Source organism: Octopus bimaculoides, chromosome 1 (genome assembly GCF_001194135.2).
Source record: "Octopus bimaculoides isolate UCB-OBI-ISO-001 chromosome 1, ASM119413v2, whole genome shotgun sequence".
Lineage (NCBI taxonomy): Eukaryota > Metazoa > Mollusca > Cephalopoda > Octopoda > Octopodidae > Octopus > Octopus bimaculoides.
In genome coordinates, this window is record NC_068981.1 from 172,996,090 (window position 1) to 173,012,294 (window position 16,205).

At 34.7% G+C, this 16,205-nt stretch overlaps 1 protein-coding gene across 2 annotated transcripts in view; it reads right to left on the reverse strand.

Annotated features, from left to right (window-relative positions):
- Positions 1 to 287: 287 nt before the first annotated feature.
- Positions 288 to 16,205, reverse strand: part of LOC106872779 (V-type proton ATPase 116 kDa subunit a 1) — a 42,272-nt gene continuing 26,354 nt past the window's right edge. For both annotated transcript variants that reach the window (XM_014919878.2, XM_052972694.1), the window contains exons 13-23: positions 15,703 to 15,839; positions 14,103 to 14,193; positions 12,755 to 12,873; positions 11,961 to 12,112; positions 10,517 to 10,572; positions 9,237 to 9,341; positions 7,719 to 7,769; positions 6,819 to 6,908; positions 3,237 to 3,354; positions 1,940 to 2,114; positions 288 to 1,144 (exon numbers count right to left, since the gene is read on the reverse strand). In XM_014919878.2, coding sequence (XP_014775364.1) covers positions 1,051 to 1,144; positions 1,940 to 2,114; positions 3,237 to 3,354; positions 6,819 to 6,908; positions 7,719 to 7,769; positions 9,237 to 9,341; positions 10,517 to 10,572; positions 11,961 to 12,112; positions 12,755 to 12,873; positions 14,103 to 14,193; positions 15,703 to 15,839 — 1,188 coding nt within the window. In that variant the 3' untranslated portion in view covers positions 288 to 1,050. The remainder of the gene's footprint in view (positions 1,145 to 1,939; positions 2,115 to 3,236; positions 3,355 to 6,818; positions 6,909 to 7,718; positions 7,770 to 9,236; positions 9,342 to 10,516; positions 10,573 to 11,960; positions 12,113 to 12,754; positions 12,874 to 14,102; positions 14,194 to 15,702; positions 15,840 to 16,205) is intronic.

The following is a 16,205-nucleotide window of genomic DNA, read 5'->3' on the forward strand; positions in this document are numbered from 1 at the left end:
GTTGGACACCTGAAAAATGCATCATGATATTTGACATTCCTCACTAGAGAATTTTTTCCACTAGCAACCACAGTCTATAACCAAAAATGTTATTTCAAAAATGGTTCATAAGCAAACATATCATATTCTGCAGATTTCCTAGCTGAAAATCAAAATGAGGAGAAAGAGAAAGGTCCTGACTATTACTTAGAAATAGTAACAAGGACACTTCAAATTTATCTTCAACCTGTTAATTTTTATAAACAGGTTGAAAATTAATTCAAAGTTTAATCATCATTGTAAGCATCTGAAGTATAAAAATAGCTTTTATTTTTTAAAGTATTTGACATCAGTAATAGCTCAGTTTAAGTTTGACAGTGACAAACTTTCAGTTGACCAGTTACATTTCATGGCTTATTGTAATTTTTGTATATTAAAAAAAGTATAGTATTCTTGATGATGTTCAACTCTTGCACTTTAGAGCAAATATTTTATTGGCATAGAAAAGATTAAAAGTTAGGAAACATTTGAATTCGAATGAGCATCATTTTAAGAAGTTATCAAAGGTACAAGATCAAAATAATATTTCATAAAAGAAGCAAAATTCAGTTTGAACTTAAAATTTACTTTAGCTAGTCCTTTTCCATGAGGTAACCATGTTAATCTGTTAGACAAGTTCTCTCCTCTAAATGGCAGGCACACAAATGTAATATATTTGAACAAAACAGTAAAAATGTTTAAGAAACTAAACTTTTATGAAGTGCTGGAAAAACAATTTAAAATTGCAATTGAATTATTTTCTTGATTACATTTTATTTTGATCGTCTTGTTTTTGTTATCTTTTGTTGTTTTTTAAACTAAAATATAATCTTTGTGATAAAGAAGCTCTTACAAAAACCAGTAAAATTATTTTTTTATTACGTAATTATGCAATTCAATTTCTTATATGTTTGTGTTGAAAAAGGAAGCCATGTTAACATGTCATTTCGTTCAGCAGACAAGCCAGGTCTAATAATGAAAGCAAACTAGAGAAGGCACTTGCAGTTTCATAATTTACTTAAATTTTTCATGTTAATCTTCAAAAGGAAGGTTGATGCAATGCTGAAAATCAAATGGTTGGAAATTGTATCCATTTCCAGCATAAAATTTATTCTGAAATTCAACCCTAAAAAAGAAAAGAAAAGTTATCATAAATTTCATTACAAAATATTTTATATAATTCACTTTAGCTAAACTTGAAACCTAATTTCAATTATTCAGACATCAAAATTTCTTTGGTTTCCCCTTGTGTACAGCTCAAAATAACTGAGAAAGCCTCATAATATTTACATATAATTTTTTTTATACATTGTTTTAGCATATGACCTAAAAGAATGTGTTTTAGGTAACAAATTGGCTGAGTGATATGTTGCATCATATTCCGACTTCTTGCATTCTGAGTTCAAATCTCAATGTGATCAATTTTTACCTTTCATCTTTCTAGGATCAACAAAGTATCAGTCTATAACAGTGGACTGGTGGAATTGTTAGAGCATCACATGGGATATCTTGCAATATTTGTTCAGGGCCTTTGCATTCTGAATTCAAAATTCACCACAGCATACATGATAGACTTAATCCACAGCCCAGTTTAACACCACTACCTGGTCCTGCATGGGTGCCTTTGGTGATGCCTACTTTTTTTGCAAGCATCAGGCTAGATCATAACTAGTTTGAAAATACCTTCCTTTCTCCTGTCAGTCTAAGAGTTTCTAAGAGTAAGGGAGCATTAGCATTGCTCTTTCCTCCTGACTAAGCAATAAGGGAAAAAAAGCAGCTTGTGATTTTTATAACAAACATATATTCCTTCAGTGAGTGACTATGTATATACACAAGCTCACATGCAAGAATACTTAATTGCAATAGCTTCAGAAACAAAACCAACATTGAAACCTACATCATCGAGTTATATAATACTTACCAGTGTAACCTAAGAGCATGGAGAAAAGCTGAAAGACCTTCCATAATAAGTAATATAGCTATGGTGAGAATTGCCCAAAAAAAGAACACAGCAAAGATGATAATACAACCAAGATATCCAACATTCATTGAAAGACCAATTCTCATCACCATGTTCCATAATACTTCAGATAACTCTGAAAGAATAAAGACATCAGGATTATTAGTATACAAGACCTAGTAACAAGGTTAAAGTAACACAAATAAACACCAGTAAGACAATCAAAGTAATACATTCATTTACTTGAAACATTTACTCTTACACCAAAGACAGTAAAAAAAAGAGTATTTAAGATATCACTACTAAACATTTAAAGTGAGAAAAATTGCATGACACATATGAATCAATGAATTCTATATACAAAGGCTTGCACTATTCAAAATATTAACTGATATATAACCTAAGAGAGAGAGAGAACATGGGCAGTTCATAACAGCACTGAAGATGAATGCGACACAAACAAATTCATGGTCCTTCAACTTTTGCACATTTTTTTCTTTAAGGATTGTAATCCCAACATTGCTTTAGAATAGGGTTAGAAATCCTGAGAGGCGAAAGGCTTTAGGTACCTTGTTAAAAGTTTCAGGAACCATTTACTAACATAGAGATACGAAGTTTCCTTCTTTTCACTCTTTAAGACACTTGCTCCTACTCTTCAAAATACAATTATTCACTTTGTTTTATTTGTTTAATTTTAATTACATTCTGCTTAATATTAACTACTACAGGTGAGAGTTGGTGACAGGAAGAGCCTCTGGCCATGGAAAATCTGCTATAATAAATTCCATCTGACTCATGCAAGCATGGAAAAGTGGATGTTAAAATGGTAATGACTAATAAATTTAAAACAAATTAGCATACACACATACAGATATACACCCTTCTATCCTAGACTATCTGAGGATACACACAGACACACATGAAAATATAAATGGCCAAGTGGCAAGAACAATGAACAACCTGTGAAGAGGTTGCTGGTTCAAATCTATTCATTGGCTTTGTATTATGTCAGTGGCCAAGACACTTAACACCTAGTTAGCTATAAAAAAGTATTGTTCCACAGGATCAAATTGCTGCTCCATACAGCAGCAGTATTTAAAACTGATTCAATTATTAAGAAAAGCAAAGAAACATCACACCAGCATAATACTTCTTATAATGACAATGTGAAAACAAGGGCATGGCCACAACTAATAGGGCTAAGAAACTGATAACACATACACACACATACAGAATTTGAACAGAAATTTATATTTACCTGCATGAGCCAAACTTAAAGCCCAGAGTCGAAGATATGATGCAGTATTTGAAATACAGCCTAAACAGTACTCAATTGTGTGTATACATTGATGTACAAATATATCACCAAAATTGAACTGCAAAAGAAATAGAATTACAATTTCAGAATGACTGTCATGCAAGACAATATAGATAATATGGTAGTTCATGAAGGAGTCATACCCAATGACTGGTGTAGCAGCACCATAGTCAACTGCTACAAGGAGAAAGGTGATGCTTTAGATAGAAATAATTACAGAGGTATCAAATTATTGGATCGGGTGATGAAAATTACAGAGAGGGTCGTAGCCCAACTAATTAGGGAGAGAGTTAGCCTAGATGAGATGCAGTTCTGTTTAGTGCCAGGAAGAAGCAGCAATGATACTATATTTCTGGTAAGGTTACCACAGGAGAAATATCTAGCCGAAGATAAACCTTTGTACTTGGCTTTTGTTGACTTGGGGAAAGCCTTTGACAGTCCCCAATCCCTTATCCGGTGGACAATGCAGAAACTGGGGATAGGCAAGTGGCTGGTAAGAGCTGTACAAGCCCTGTACAAGGATGATGTCAGTAAGGTGAGGGTTGGCAACGAGTATAGTGAAGAATTTCAAGTAGAAGTAGGGGTTCACCAAGGATCAGTCTTCGGTCCCCTCTTATTCATTACAGTCCTCCAGGTAATAACAAAGGAATTCAAGACAGGCTGCCCCTGGGAGCTCCTCTATGCTGATGACCTTGCTCTAATAGCTGAGTCACTGCCAGAACTGGAGATGAAGTTTGGGGTGTGGAAGCAAGGTCTAGAATTGAATGGCCTAGCAAAAATCAAAGTCTTAGTAAGTAGGAAAGCTGTCAAATCACAATCCACTTCGGGTAGATGGCCCTGCATGATCTGTAGAAAAGGTGTGGGTAGAAACTCCATTTGATGTATCCAGTGTAAGCTATGGACACATAAAAGATGCAGCAATATCAAAGCAAAGTTGACCAGGAAAATAGTTTTGTGTGTGGCAGATGCACTGGGGCAGTAAACACTGAAGATGTACAGAAAACAGATTCCATCACATGCTAGTGGGCGAAACTAGAAGTAGTTAATAGCTTCTGTTACCTAGGCGACCAAGTCTGTAGTGGGGGAAGTTGCTTTGAGAGTGTAGCGACTAGAGTAAGAATGGCCTGAGCAAAGTTCAGGGAGCTCCTACCTCTGCTGTTAACTAAGGGCCACTCGCTCAGGGTGAAAGGTAGACTGTATGATGCATGTATGCAAACAGCCATGTGACACAGCAGTGAAACATGGGCCATGACTGCTAAGGACATGCATAGGCATGAAAGAAATGAAGCTAGTATGATCTGCTGGATGTGTAATGTTAGTGTGCATACACAACAAAGTATAAGTGCCCTGAGAGAAAAGTTGGGCATAAGAAGCACCAAGTGTGATGTGCAAGAGAGGTGACTATGCTGGTATGGCCATATGTTACATATGAATGAAAACAGCTGTGTGAGGAAGTGCCACTCCCTAACTGTAGAAGGAACTTGTGGAAGAGGTAGACCCAGGAAGACATGGGATGAGGTGGTGAAACATGACCTTCGAACATTGGGCCTCACAGAGGCAATGACGGGACCTTTGGAGATATACTGTGATTGAGAAGACCCAACAACTAAAGTGAGATCACAGCCATGCATGTCCAGCCCTGTTAAGAATACCCCTGATGTGTTGGGTGATATCATATGCTTGAGAAGACCTGTTGAGTCAAGTAAAACCAATATCATAGCTGGGGCCGGTGCCTCTGACTGACTCCCGTACCAGTGGCACGTAAAAAGCTTCATCCGAATGTGGTCGATGCCAGGTCCGCCTGACTGGCCCCTGTGCCGGTGGCACGTAAAAAGTACCAACCAATCATGACGAATGCCAGTACTCACTGACTGGCTCCTGTGCCGGTGGCACGTAAAAAGCACTATCCGAATGTGATTGTTGCCAGGCCTGCCTGACTGGCTCCTGTACCAGTGGTACATAAAAAGCACCCATTACACTCTCAGAATGGTTGGTGTTAGGAAGGGCATCCATCTGTAGAAACAGTGCCAGATCAGATTGGAGCCTGGTGCAGCCGCTGGCTTTCCAGACCTGAATCAAACTATCCAACCTATGCCAGCATGGAAAATTGACATTAAACAATGATGATGATGAATGCAGATAAAGGTACAATGGCTAAACTATTAGATATTACCTACTTAAAAATTCATGATAGAATCACATCATTTCATTAACTCTTTTCATATCAGTCCTCCATTCTTTCTTAATACAAAAAAAAAACTACAAAAGTGTTTAAGCATCCATGCCTTTAAAACTAACCCTCATAAATTTATGCAAGAATATTGCTAGTTTGTTCCAAACACTAGATTAAAGTTATTTTACCGAATTCCTCTAAATTATTGATAATTTAAAAAATCAACTGATACACAGAGACAATATATTTTCTTAGAAATCTGTCTAGTACAGAGAGAAAACAGGGTAACACCATAGTAGGATGGTAAGATGGGGTAGTAAGCTAAGAGAAGTAAAGCTAAGTTAGGAGGAATAAACAGGTAGAAGGAAGTGATACTTGAGAAGTTAGCAATAAGCTAACTTCTCAATTAGATGGGGAAACCTTATACTTAGAAATATGGTCACAAAATGGTTTAAAATATTTTGATACAGAACTTCTTTTATATTTTCTTTTTAAAGAAGAGATTAAGTACTAGAAATGGTAGCATGCTTTAAGTATGATCCTTCATGGTTGAGTTCAATTCCAGCCAATATTGCCTTTTATAGTTAGGAACAGTCAAGCCTTAGGATATTCATGATTCAACACAGGCAGGCAGGAACTCAGAGTAAATTGTCAACTTTTGAGACCATATAAAATTAGTATCTTTAGATATACTCAAAAATAATCCAAGAAAAGAGAAAAATAAACCAAGATTTTTTTCCTCCTTTCGAAGTTTGTATGAGAAGTAATAGAGTAGTTTTTGTCTACAATATAGTAATATATTGCTTATTGTGAATTTCTTATGCTGAGAATTAATCATATGTAAAATGGGATTGCTATTTAATGACCTAATGAATGTACTTCTATGTAACCATTTGGAATGCTAGAAATACCAGCAAAATCTCCTTCAAAAATCATTCTCTACAAGCTTAAAAAAAAAGAGATTACATTAATAACAGTCCCTATTATTAAAGAGACACCTGAAATAAAATGAGATCATCATGGCTGGAATGCCTTTGATCAGGGATCAATTGATTCAGAGTTCACCTGAGGTTAAATAATAACAAGGTCATTCTGGAACGTATATTCTATGTTTCTTCTCCAAAACAAACAATTCAAACTGAACATTATATGAATGTTTATTACTTAAATGTTCTTAAATCCCAACCAAGGAGATTTTTTTTTAAATGCTGACTAACCCTCTCTAAGAGATAGTAGAATACATAAAAACTCAAAGGAAAGGTGATTCAAATAACAATTTAAATTAAAAGTTGTTTCATAAATTTTATACATATATATATGTGTGTATGTATAAATAAATAAATACAAACCTCGGGAAGTTCACTCTGTGAATGTACTGACTCAGAAGAGACTTCTACTTGTTCATCAACATTTATAACATAGTTGCCTGCTGCATCATCCTGAAATAGCAAAACCACAATGATTAGTCATATAAAGAGGAGGGCTTGAATTGATAAATGCATTTAAGATTATGGTTATGTGGGTGGGTGTGGGTGTATTGTGTGGAGGATATAATGTCATGCATGTAATTTAATGAATGTAATGTATGCATGCTATGCAATGTGCGCTATGCAATATATGTAACGCTGCGTGGTGTGTGCTGTGTGTTGTGTCATGCATGCACGTCGTGCATATATGTAGTGTATGTATGTATGTAATGTATGTAATGTATGTATATCATGTGTGTATGTCATGTAAAGTATGTTGTATATGCAATGTATGTTGTGTATGCAATGTATGTCATGTATGCAATGTATGTCATGTATGTACGTATGTATGTAATATGTGTGTGTGCCCCCTTCTCAACATCTCACAATGGTTGTAAACAAATATCAACATCATGTAAGTGATGTCATTCATTTCCAATCTTATCTGAAAAACATGTCTAACCATGGATAAATATTACCTTGCTTGCAAACAGGCAAAGGATGGCAACAGGAAGGGCATCCAGGTGTAGAAAATTCAAATTCCATCTGACCCATACAAGCATGGAAATATAGATGTTAAAAATGATGATCACAATCATGATTATAATTACATTTATCCGTGCGTGTGTGTGTGTGTGTATCTCTCTCTTATTAGAAACCCAAAGCCATTGATGCTGTAGTTCACAAATTACAGCATGAAATATAATATAATATATAAAGATCAAATTACTATCAATTAACATGAAAATATATACAGCTAATTTCCAAAATTTAATTACTTACATCACAGTTCACGAGACCTCGTTGTGAAGAGGCAGTTGGTAATTGTCTTCTCTGGAATCAAATTAAAAAGAAAAATTATATTTACAGAAATCCAAAAGTATTTTAGATATTAAAAAAAAAAAAACAACTGCTCATCTTAGCTATTTAATATTTTTTATTAATTTTGCACTCTATTAAGCTCATTTTTAGAGATGAGGCATGGCTGTGTGATTAACAAGTTCACTTCACAACCATGTGGTCTAGGGTTCAATCTCACTGTGTGGCATCTTGGACATCTTCAATAATAGCCTCAAGCCAACCAAGGTTTTATGAGTGTAACTGGTAGAAGCTGTGTGGAAACCTGTCATGGTCATATGTGTGTGTGTACATATATATATGTCTCATTCTTTCTACTTAACATCTGTTTCGCCATGCTAAACTGAGGCAGAATTTTTATACAGAAAATGTCCTCTGAAGCTACAGCACAGTATGCACATCTATGTTTTTAACACCACTTGAAAATGAAAAAAAGCAGTCTATGTGTTAATGTCTCATAACAGCCATGTAATAATATAAATCACTAAAACAGATACCAGACTTGAAGTAAGTACTGACATCAATATGAAGAATTAAAACCCTTCACGTTAGTGCTCCAATGTGGCTACAGTTTAATGACTGAAACAAGTAAAAGAACAAAATAAAAGTAGAAGAGGTTAAGAGCCAAAAAAATTATAGTCTTATAAATAATCTTAATAACTAATAGTTATTAATCTTAATAACTATTATCATCCAAATATTTCAGTTTGTCAATTTATTTTACCCATTTTCCTTTATGAAAAAGCATAGATGGGTTTATTGTACATCCCACATTTTGAGAACATTAGTTTCATTGGTTATAGAGATCCAACAAGCCGATCTCTGGTTCACTGCAAATATGATGGCAAGAGTGACAAAAAAAAAACTGTGTTACATGAATGGAATGGTACTGCACAGTGGAGTTGAAGCTGGAAGTATGTAGTTGTGAAGCAAACTTCTTAACCACACAGCCATGCCTATGACCATATGGATTGGCAGATTACTGTTATGTTTATTGTGAAGACACTAAGTTCTCAATGGCAGAGATCATCTTGCTATAAATACCACAGTGGTATAATTCACCAACTGTAAACATCATCAATATTGCAGAATTGTACTGTATCAAAGTAGATCAGTTATAGTGTCTGTTGCATGTGTCTTATCAGTAGTGTTACATCGTATACACGGCTAAAACACTTAACTTTTACTGGTTCAGTCAAGTGAGTTATAAATAAATACTATGAGAGGGTGAAGTTCACCATTGTAATTGATAAGTGCTTTCTTATCATGATGTACAAAATTCAGGTCCTTTTATAGATTGGAGATGGTGAGGATCTGCCATGTTGACATCATTCTTACATGCAAAAAAGGTCTTTGAATGGTGTCTCTTCATCACTACCACTACACTACCAACTGATTTCAAACAAATATAATCTTATACTAAGGATATTCTTTAAAGCATACCTTCATTGCAGACTGATGTTTAAACCATATTATAAATGGCTTTATCAATAACATCCATGGAACACATATGAATGCAAGTACCACCAAAATGGTCTGTATATTTGTCTAAAATGAAACAGAAAAATAGAATAACATGTAAATAATCAGTAATATGAACAATAAAACAATGATGAAATTGTACATAAAATTGCTTCATATAAAAAAATGAAATGATTAATCTAGAGAAATATGCATGTATATGCATATACATAGTCTTGTGTGCACTGACATGCAAACTGAATAACATGTAGTCACATTCAACTTCCCATAATTTTTCCTTATTACACAAAACCTAGATTAAAAAACTAAATTTTCTAATTTTAATTTTCTTTTTAAATTACTGTATTTATGTCATGCTCTTTTGTGAGAAACTTCAATATTTCAGAAAAAAATCAAAAGTGCAATTAATGACATGAGGTTACAAAAACTTGTGCAAAAAATTTTGTTATCACAACCAGGAACTATTAAAAATAACACATATTGTATATGTGAGCATGGCCATCATACAATATATTACTTTATTTTACATTGAATATGAACTAAGCCATGAAACGTTATTCTAGGTTTGGTCATTTAAGCTTGCTGACTAGCAGCAAAACACGTTGGGAAGGTGTGGGTGAGTAGTATACAATGAGGAGTTAAAGATAATTGGTAGAAACGATGGTGGGAGAGGGTTGATAACAAAATTTGAAAGAAACAAGTAGAGAGAGAGAGACGCTCAGGAGAGGAAAGAAAGAAAAGAAAATGGATGATAATGATATATAGAAAAGGTTTGTTACAAGCAAGTTGACTATAAGTAACAGCTAAATCTCACTCTTCCATCTTAAAAATGGAATGACACATTAGATAATATAATCCTAGATATATTATTCTTGATACAATGACAAGATGGTCTACAGCTGGAATATTCTTGATTATAAGTCTGCTTAATCAGAGCTAAACAATGACTAGGCTGACACTGCATAGCCAAGAACTTAATTTTCAAAATGCTTACGTAACACTAAATAAATATGGCTGGGTGTATAATCCACCCTACTGTACCTACAAAATCAAAAAGTGATTCCTTGATTTACAATTCAAAGTTCAATTCCTCCCATTTGCAAATCTACCCAAAAGCGATTTTTGTTTTATTTACTTCACACACACACACACACACAAAAAAAAAACAGAAATAAGAACCAGTCCAGTGGAGCAGAGACATGCATGAAAGGACAGACAAGTTCTATATGATATACACTTACTTGATGTTTATATAATTCATTGGATTTGGATTCAAATAGAAACATACTGATGAGCTCTGAAAAAAAAAAAAAAAAATTTCAAAATCAAGATTGTCCTTTTACATTCTCTTGCCACACACACGCACGCACACACGCACGCACGCACGCACACGCACACACACACACACACACACACTTTCTTCCTAATTATAGAAATTACATTGGCATTACTGGTGTTTATTTAATATAGTTCATTTACTCTGTGAAAGTTAAGACCTCATATCAATCAGGTTCCTTCTTTACTTGCACCTGTCTGTGAGTCTTAACACTAAAAGTCAATTTTAAACTTTTGTTCATCTCCTTCTCAAACAGTTAATATCCTCTGTTAACATTTTCACCTGTGCTAATTGCAACACTGGAAAATGCTCAAATCATTTTCATGACACACTTCAGAAAGCAAGACCATGAAAATAAATAGCAAAACAAAAGTAAATTCAAGGACTGTAATATATCAAACATGTCACCTATTTAGAATGAAGGAAAACTGAATCCCTAGGCAAAGATTTTATAAGTTAAGCCAGATTATACAAATAGTAGCCAAAGGAATATTTTAAAACAATCACTGATATGAGCTTTGAAATTTGTTCTGATAATTAAGTATATAATTTGCCATCAGTCATTTGTTTCATGTCCATTTTTCCATGCAGGTATGAATTAAATGGATTACTTATTTGAGATAGTATTTTACAGCCAGGTGGCCTTCCTGTCACCAGTTAACTGTTTTTCAAGTGAGGGATATTTTATGCTACTGGCCTTCAAAAGCACTGAACTACAGGGAATGTAAATATGATCAAACTTTTTTTTGCTCAGCTGATCTCATGCAAAAATGCAAAATGTCGACATTCATGTAGACACAAACAGGCTTCCATCTATCAATTTCACTCAAAAGACATTGGTCAATCTAAAGCTATAATAGAAAAATATTTGTCCAAAATGACAAGCATTAAGATTGAACCCAAACCCATACAGTTACAAAGTAAACATAAAATTGAAATAGGTTTCATTAGAAAATCCATCAGCTCAGTTGCTGATCATCTACAAACATCAAATTGACTTTATTAGAGTACTACTAACATCTGGGATAGAACTGCTGCTATTTATATATAGCAAAGTGTCAAAGACTCACTAATACCCTACAATTACTAGCTCACAGATGTGCTGTTCTCTTGTCATCCTTACATTCATTATCCACCACCAGCCCACCAGATTCTGCACTACTTTTACCAATCATATCACAAGAATTCCCCCTCTACCAAGGCTTCTCTACAAACTTTCACCAACAGAAGTTCAAATTGAACACAAACTACATGCATCTCATCAGTTTGTGAAGGGTTATTAAAGTCACACGTGCAATTCTTCTTACTAATCAATAATTTTATTTTTTTTAAACAAGAACACTACTTACGGAGAAGCAATGATTGAGCTTGTGCTAAATTTTGAACACTAAAGGCAATCCATTTGTAAAAAATCAATATATCAAGGTAGCCAAAAATAGAGAGGAGGAAAATGACTTGTGGAATAAATTCACAAAATATGTTCAATGGTCTTGCAAAATATCTGAAACAAAAAAAAAAAATTGATTTAATCTTAATTCTCATCTATTCAAACTAGACTGGAAGCTACTTATTATGATCAGGGAAAATGTTAATAAATGCTTATTGTTATCAAGATTTGAATGCTATTTCTAACAAATCAGGTGACCATATTGAGGCTCTCTTATTGGCAACCCTGGCAGAATAAAAATTTAATTTATTCATTCCAAGGAAATTCAACCTGGACTAAGATAAGCATAAGATAAGAATCCAAGTTGCAAAAAAAAGTTTATTATAGAAAAGTAACATGATCTGACTAGGTTGACTGGTACCATAACCTTTGAAGATCAATAAAGTTACTCTAATTAGCAATGCTTGATTTTTATAAACCAAACCCTTAATTACTGGTTGAAATATATCCCTTGACAATATGATTTATCACCATCACTGTGCAAAGCAGTTCGTAGTGACAAGCTAGGGACCACAATTTCTAATCACTGGGTAAACAGAATATTATTGTAGTCATATTTTTATTCTCATGGCAGAAAGTGGCTTAGATGTGAATTAACATAATTAAAGTTAATAAGACTATTATATATAGTTTATGACATCAATACAAAAAAATTTTTTTATGCAAATAGTTTAAGTTTTTTGCTCTGTCACTTACAGATTATTTATCAAACTGAGGAAAACACCAAACAGCATGTGAATAACAGCAATTACCACAGACATCTTCATTTTGTATGAATTTGTAAATGACAGTTTGTTTTTAGTCATTTGCCAAATCTGAAAAACAAAACATTAACTTAATAATAATAATAATTTCTACTAAAGGCTCAAGGTCCGATATTTTTGGAGAGGGAACTAGTCGATTATATCGACCCCAGTACTTCACTGGTACTTAATTTATCAACCCTGAAAGGATGAAAGGCAAAGCCGATCTCTCATCCTTTCAAGGTCGATAAATTAAGTACCAGTGAAACACTGGGGTTGATGTAACTGACTTGTCCCCTTCCCCAAAATAATAATGATGATGATGATGATATCAAATTTTGGCACAAGGCCAGCAATTTCAGGGGAGGAGGTAAGTTGATTACATCGACCCTAGGGCTCAACGGGTACTTATTTTATCAACTCTGACAGGATGAAAGGCAAAGTCAATCCCAATGGCATTTGAACTCTAAATGTAAAGCCAGAAGAAATGCTGCTAAGCATTTTGTCCAATGCACTAAGAGTCCTTCCAGTTTGAGCCTTGATAATAATAATCCTTTCTACTATAGGTACAACGCCTGAAATTTGTGGGGAGGGGTTAGTTGATTACATTGACTCCAGTGTTTCACTGGTACTTAATTTATTGACCTCGAAAGGATGAAAGGCAAAGTCAACCTCACCAGAATTTGAACTCAGAACATAAAGTCAGATGAAATGCCGGTAAGCAATTTGCCCAGTGTGCTAATGATTTTGCTAGCACACCACCTTAAATAATAATAAGCTTATTGTATACAGAGCTCAGGTGCACTATTTATCAGGAAAAAAATTAAAGAGGCAACAGAAAATTGCTATAAATCAAGTAAAGATAATGAGATAGAGATGATAGCCTAAAGTACAGGCATAATACACAGGATAAAAACAAAAAGACAGAAAAGTGAACAGCAAATGAGCCATAAAGAAGAAAGTGTCCATAGGTACATCAGAAGTAATGTTGGTAAATTTCAGGAAGTTGACAGCTATCAACTAATGTGGGTAGCTTATTCCATGCTTCAAAATTCTAACAACACTGATATTGTGTCTTGTGATATTGCGCCTTGTGATATTTCAAAATAACTACAGCAACCATAGTTAAGTTTACATTATAAAATACAAACATAGGGTTTACAAATTCAGAGAAAATACAGTATAAAAATATTGGATTTACAATTAAGAGCTTCCATCAATCTTCTTTTTTTTTAAATCTGACTAGCTTCAGAAGATTCAAAAAATAACAAAAATGTCAGAAATAAAAAGAAATAACTCACAGGATCTAAACCAAATGGATAAGGCTCTCCTGTAGCAAATGTGTTATTTGGATCAAACTGGAGTAGAGTGTTCTGTGCCATTGTTGAATTACTGCACATAAAGAAAAAGAAAAACATTACTAGTGGTTTAAAAATATAGAGTTTGGACTCATTGAATTTTGTTAAAAGGTATATTATATCTTTAGGATCTGCAAAGGTTACAAAGAAACAAAGTGAATATTCACTGCTGGATGTGTAATACTAATGTGCATGAATGACAAAGCACAAATGAGCCGAGAGAAAAAGTTGAACATAAAGTAAGCATAAGTGTGACTGTGTGGTAAGAAGCTTGCTTTCCAACAACATGGCTCCAGGTCCAGTCCTACTGTGTGGCACCTTGGGCAAGTGTCTAATATAGCCTCAGGCCAACCAAAGCCTTGTTAGTGGATTTTGTTGGTGGAAACTGAAAGAATCCAGTCGTGTGTGTGTCCATCCAACCACCACTTGACAACTAGTGCTGGTCTGTTTACATTCCTGTAACTTAGCTGTTCGGCAAAAGAGACTGGTAAAATATGTACCAGGCTTAAAAAAATAAGTACTGGGGTAGATTCATTTGACTAAAAAATTATCTTGGGCAGTGCCCCAACATGGCCACAGTCTAATGACTGGAACAAGATAACATTCAAGTGTAGCATATAAAAGAGAAGACTGCATTATATGGGCATGTGATGTTGGATCCTGTCAAATCTGTTCGACCCATGCCAAGCATGGAAAGCAGATATGAAGAGGAAGATAACAATATTCACTTACAGGAAATAACTCAAGTAAACCAATAGCAAGGAGTAAGATAAATGTATTGAATGATGCAGGAGTGGCTGTGTGGTAAGTAGCTTGCTTACCAACCACATGGTTCTGGGTTCAATCCCACTGCGTGGCACCTTGGGCAAGTGTCTTCTACTATAGCCTTGGGCTGACCAAAGCCTTGTGAGTGGATTTGGTAGACGGAAACTGAAAGAAGCCAATCGTATATATGTGTGTGTGTGTGTGTGTTTGTCCCCACAACATTGCTTGACAACCGATGCTGGTGTGTTTACGTCCCCGTAACTTAGCGGTTCGGCAAAAGAGACTGATAGAATAAGTACCAAAGAATAAGTCCTGGGGTTGATTTGCTCGACTATAGGCGGTGCTCCAGCATGGCTGCAGTCAAATGACTGAAGCAAGTAAAAGAGTAACCACATTGCTCAAGTTCAGTCACACTGCAGGGCACCTTGCACAATTGTCTTCTGCTATAGCCCCAGGCTGATCAAAGCCTTGTGAGTGGATTTGGTTGACGGAAACTGAAATAAGCCTGTTATATGAGTGTATGTGTATGTATGTTTGTGCCTCCTTGCCTTGAGCTCAATTGATAGTTGTATATGATTGTCACTGTCATACAAGCAGAGTCATTCATTTCCAATACACTGCAAGACTATATCTGTCCATGGGGAAATATTACCTTGCTTGGAAACAAGTGAGGGTTGGCAACAGGAAGATCTGCCTCAATAAACTCTGTCCAATCCATGTAAGCTTGGAAAAGTGGATGCTAAAATGATGATGTTGATAAATCCAAGAGAAAACTCACCTATATGAAGAATGCCAAGATGTACCAAATATATTGAAAGATTTAGAATAGCAATCATTATAGATTAGTCCAGTGTACATAGCAAACAATCCCATCAACATTATAATGTAACGACCTCCAAAGAAGGTGTTGAATATCTGAAAGAAAGAAAAAACAAATATAAACAAAATAAGTTATATTTTGGCATTTAAATTAGCAAATGTCAAAGTCAGTCTCAAAGGATTATTGGCAAACTTGAAATGATAACGTTTGCTTTTCTCATGACCAATTCTACCTAAGACATTCAAGAGTAGAAAGTGAAAAATAAACTTGTCTTCCACTATTGAAAAGTTATACAAAAAAACTTTACAGAGAAGTTTTAATCATTGTGTTATTGTATAATAAATATATCCCATAATAAAAATTAATATTTTAACAATCAATATTAAGAAGTAGCAAGGCAGCAACCTGGCAGAATTGTTAACACACCAGGCAAAATGCTTAGCAGCATTTCATCCATCTTT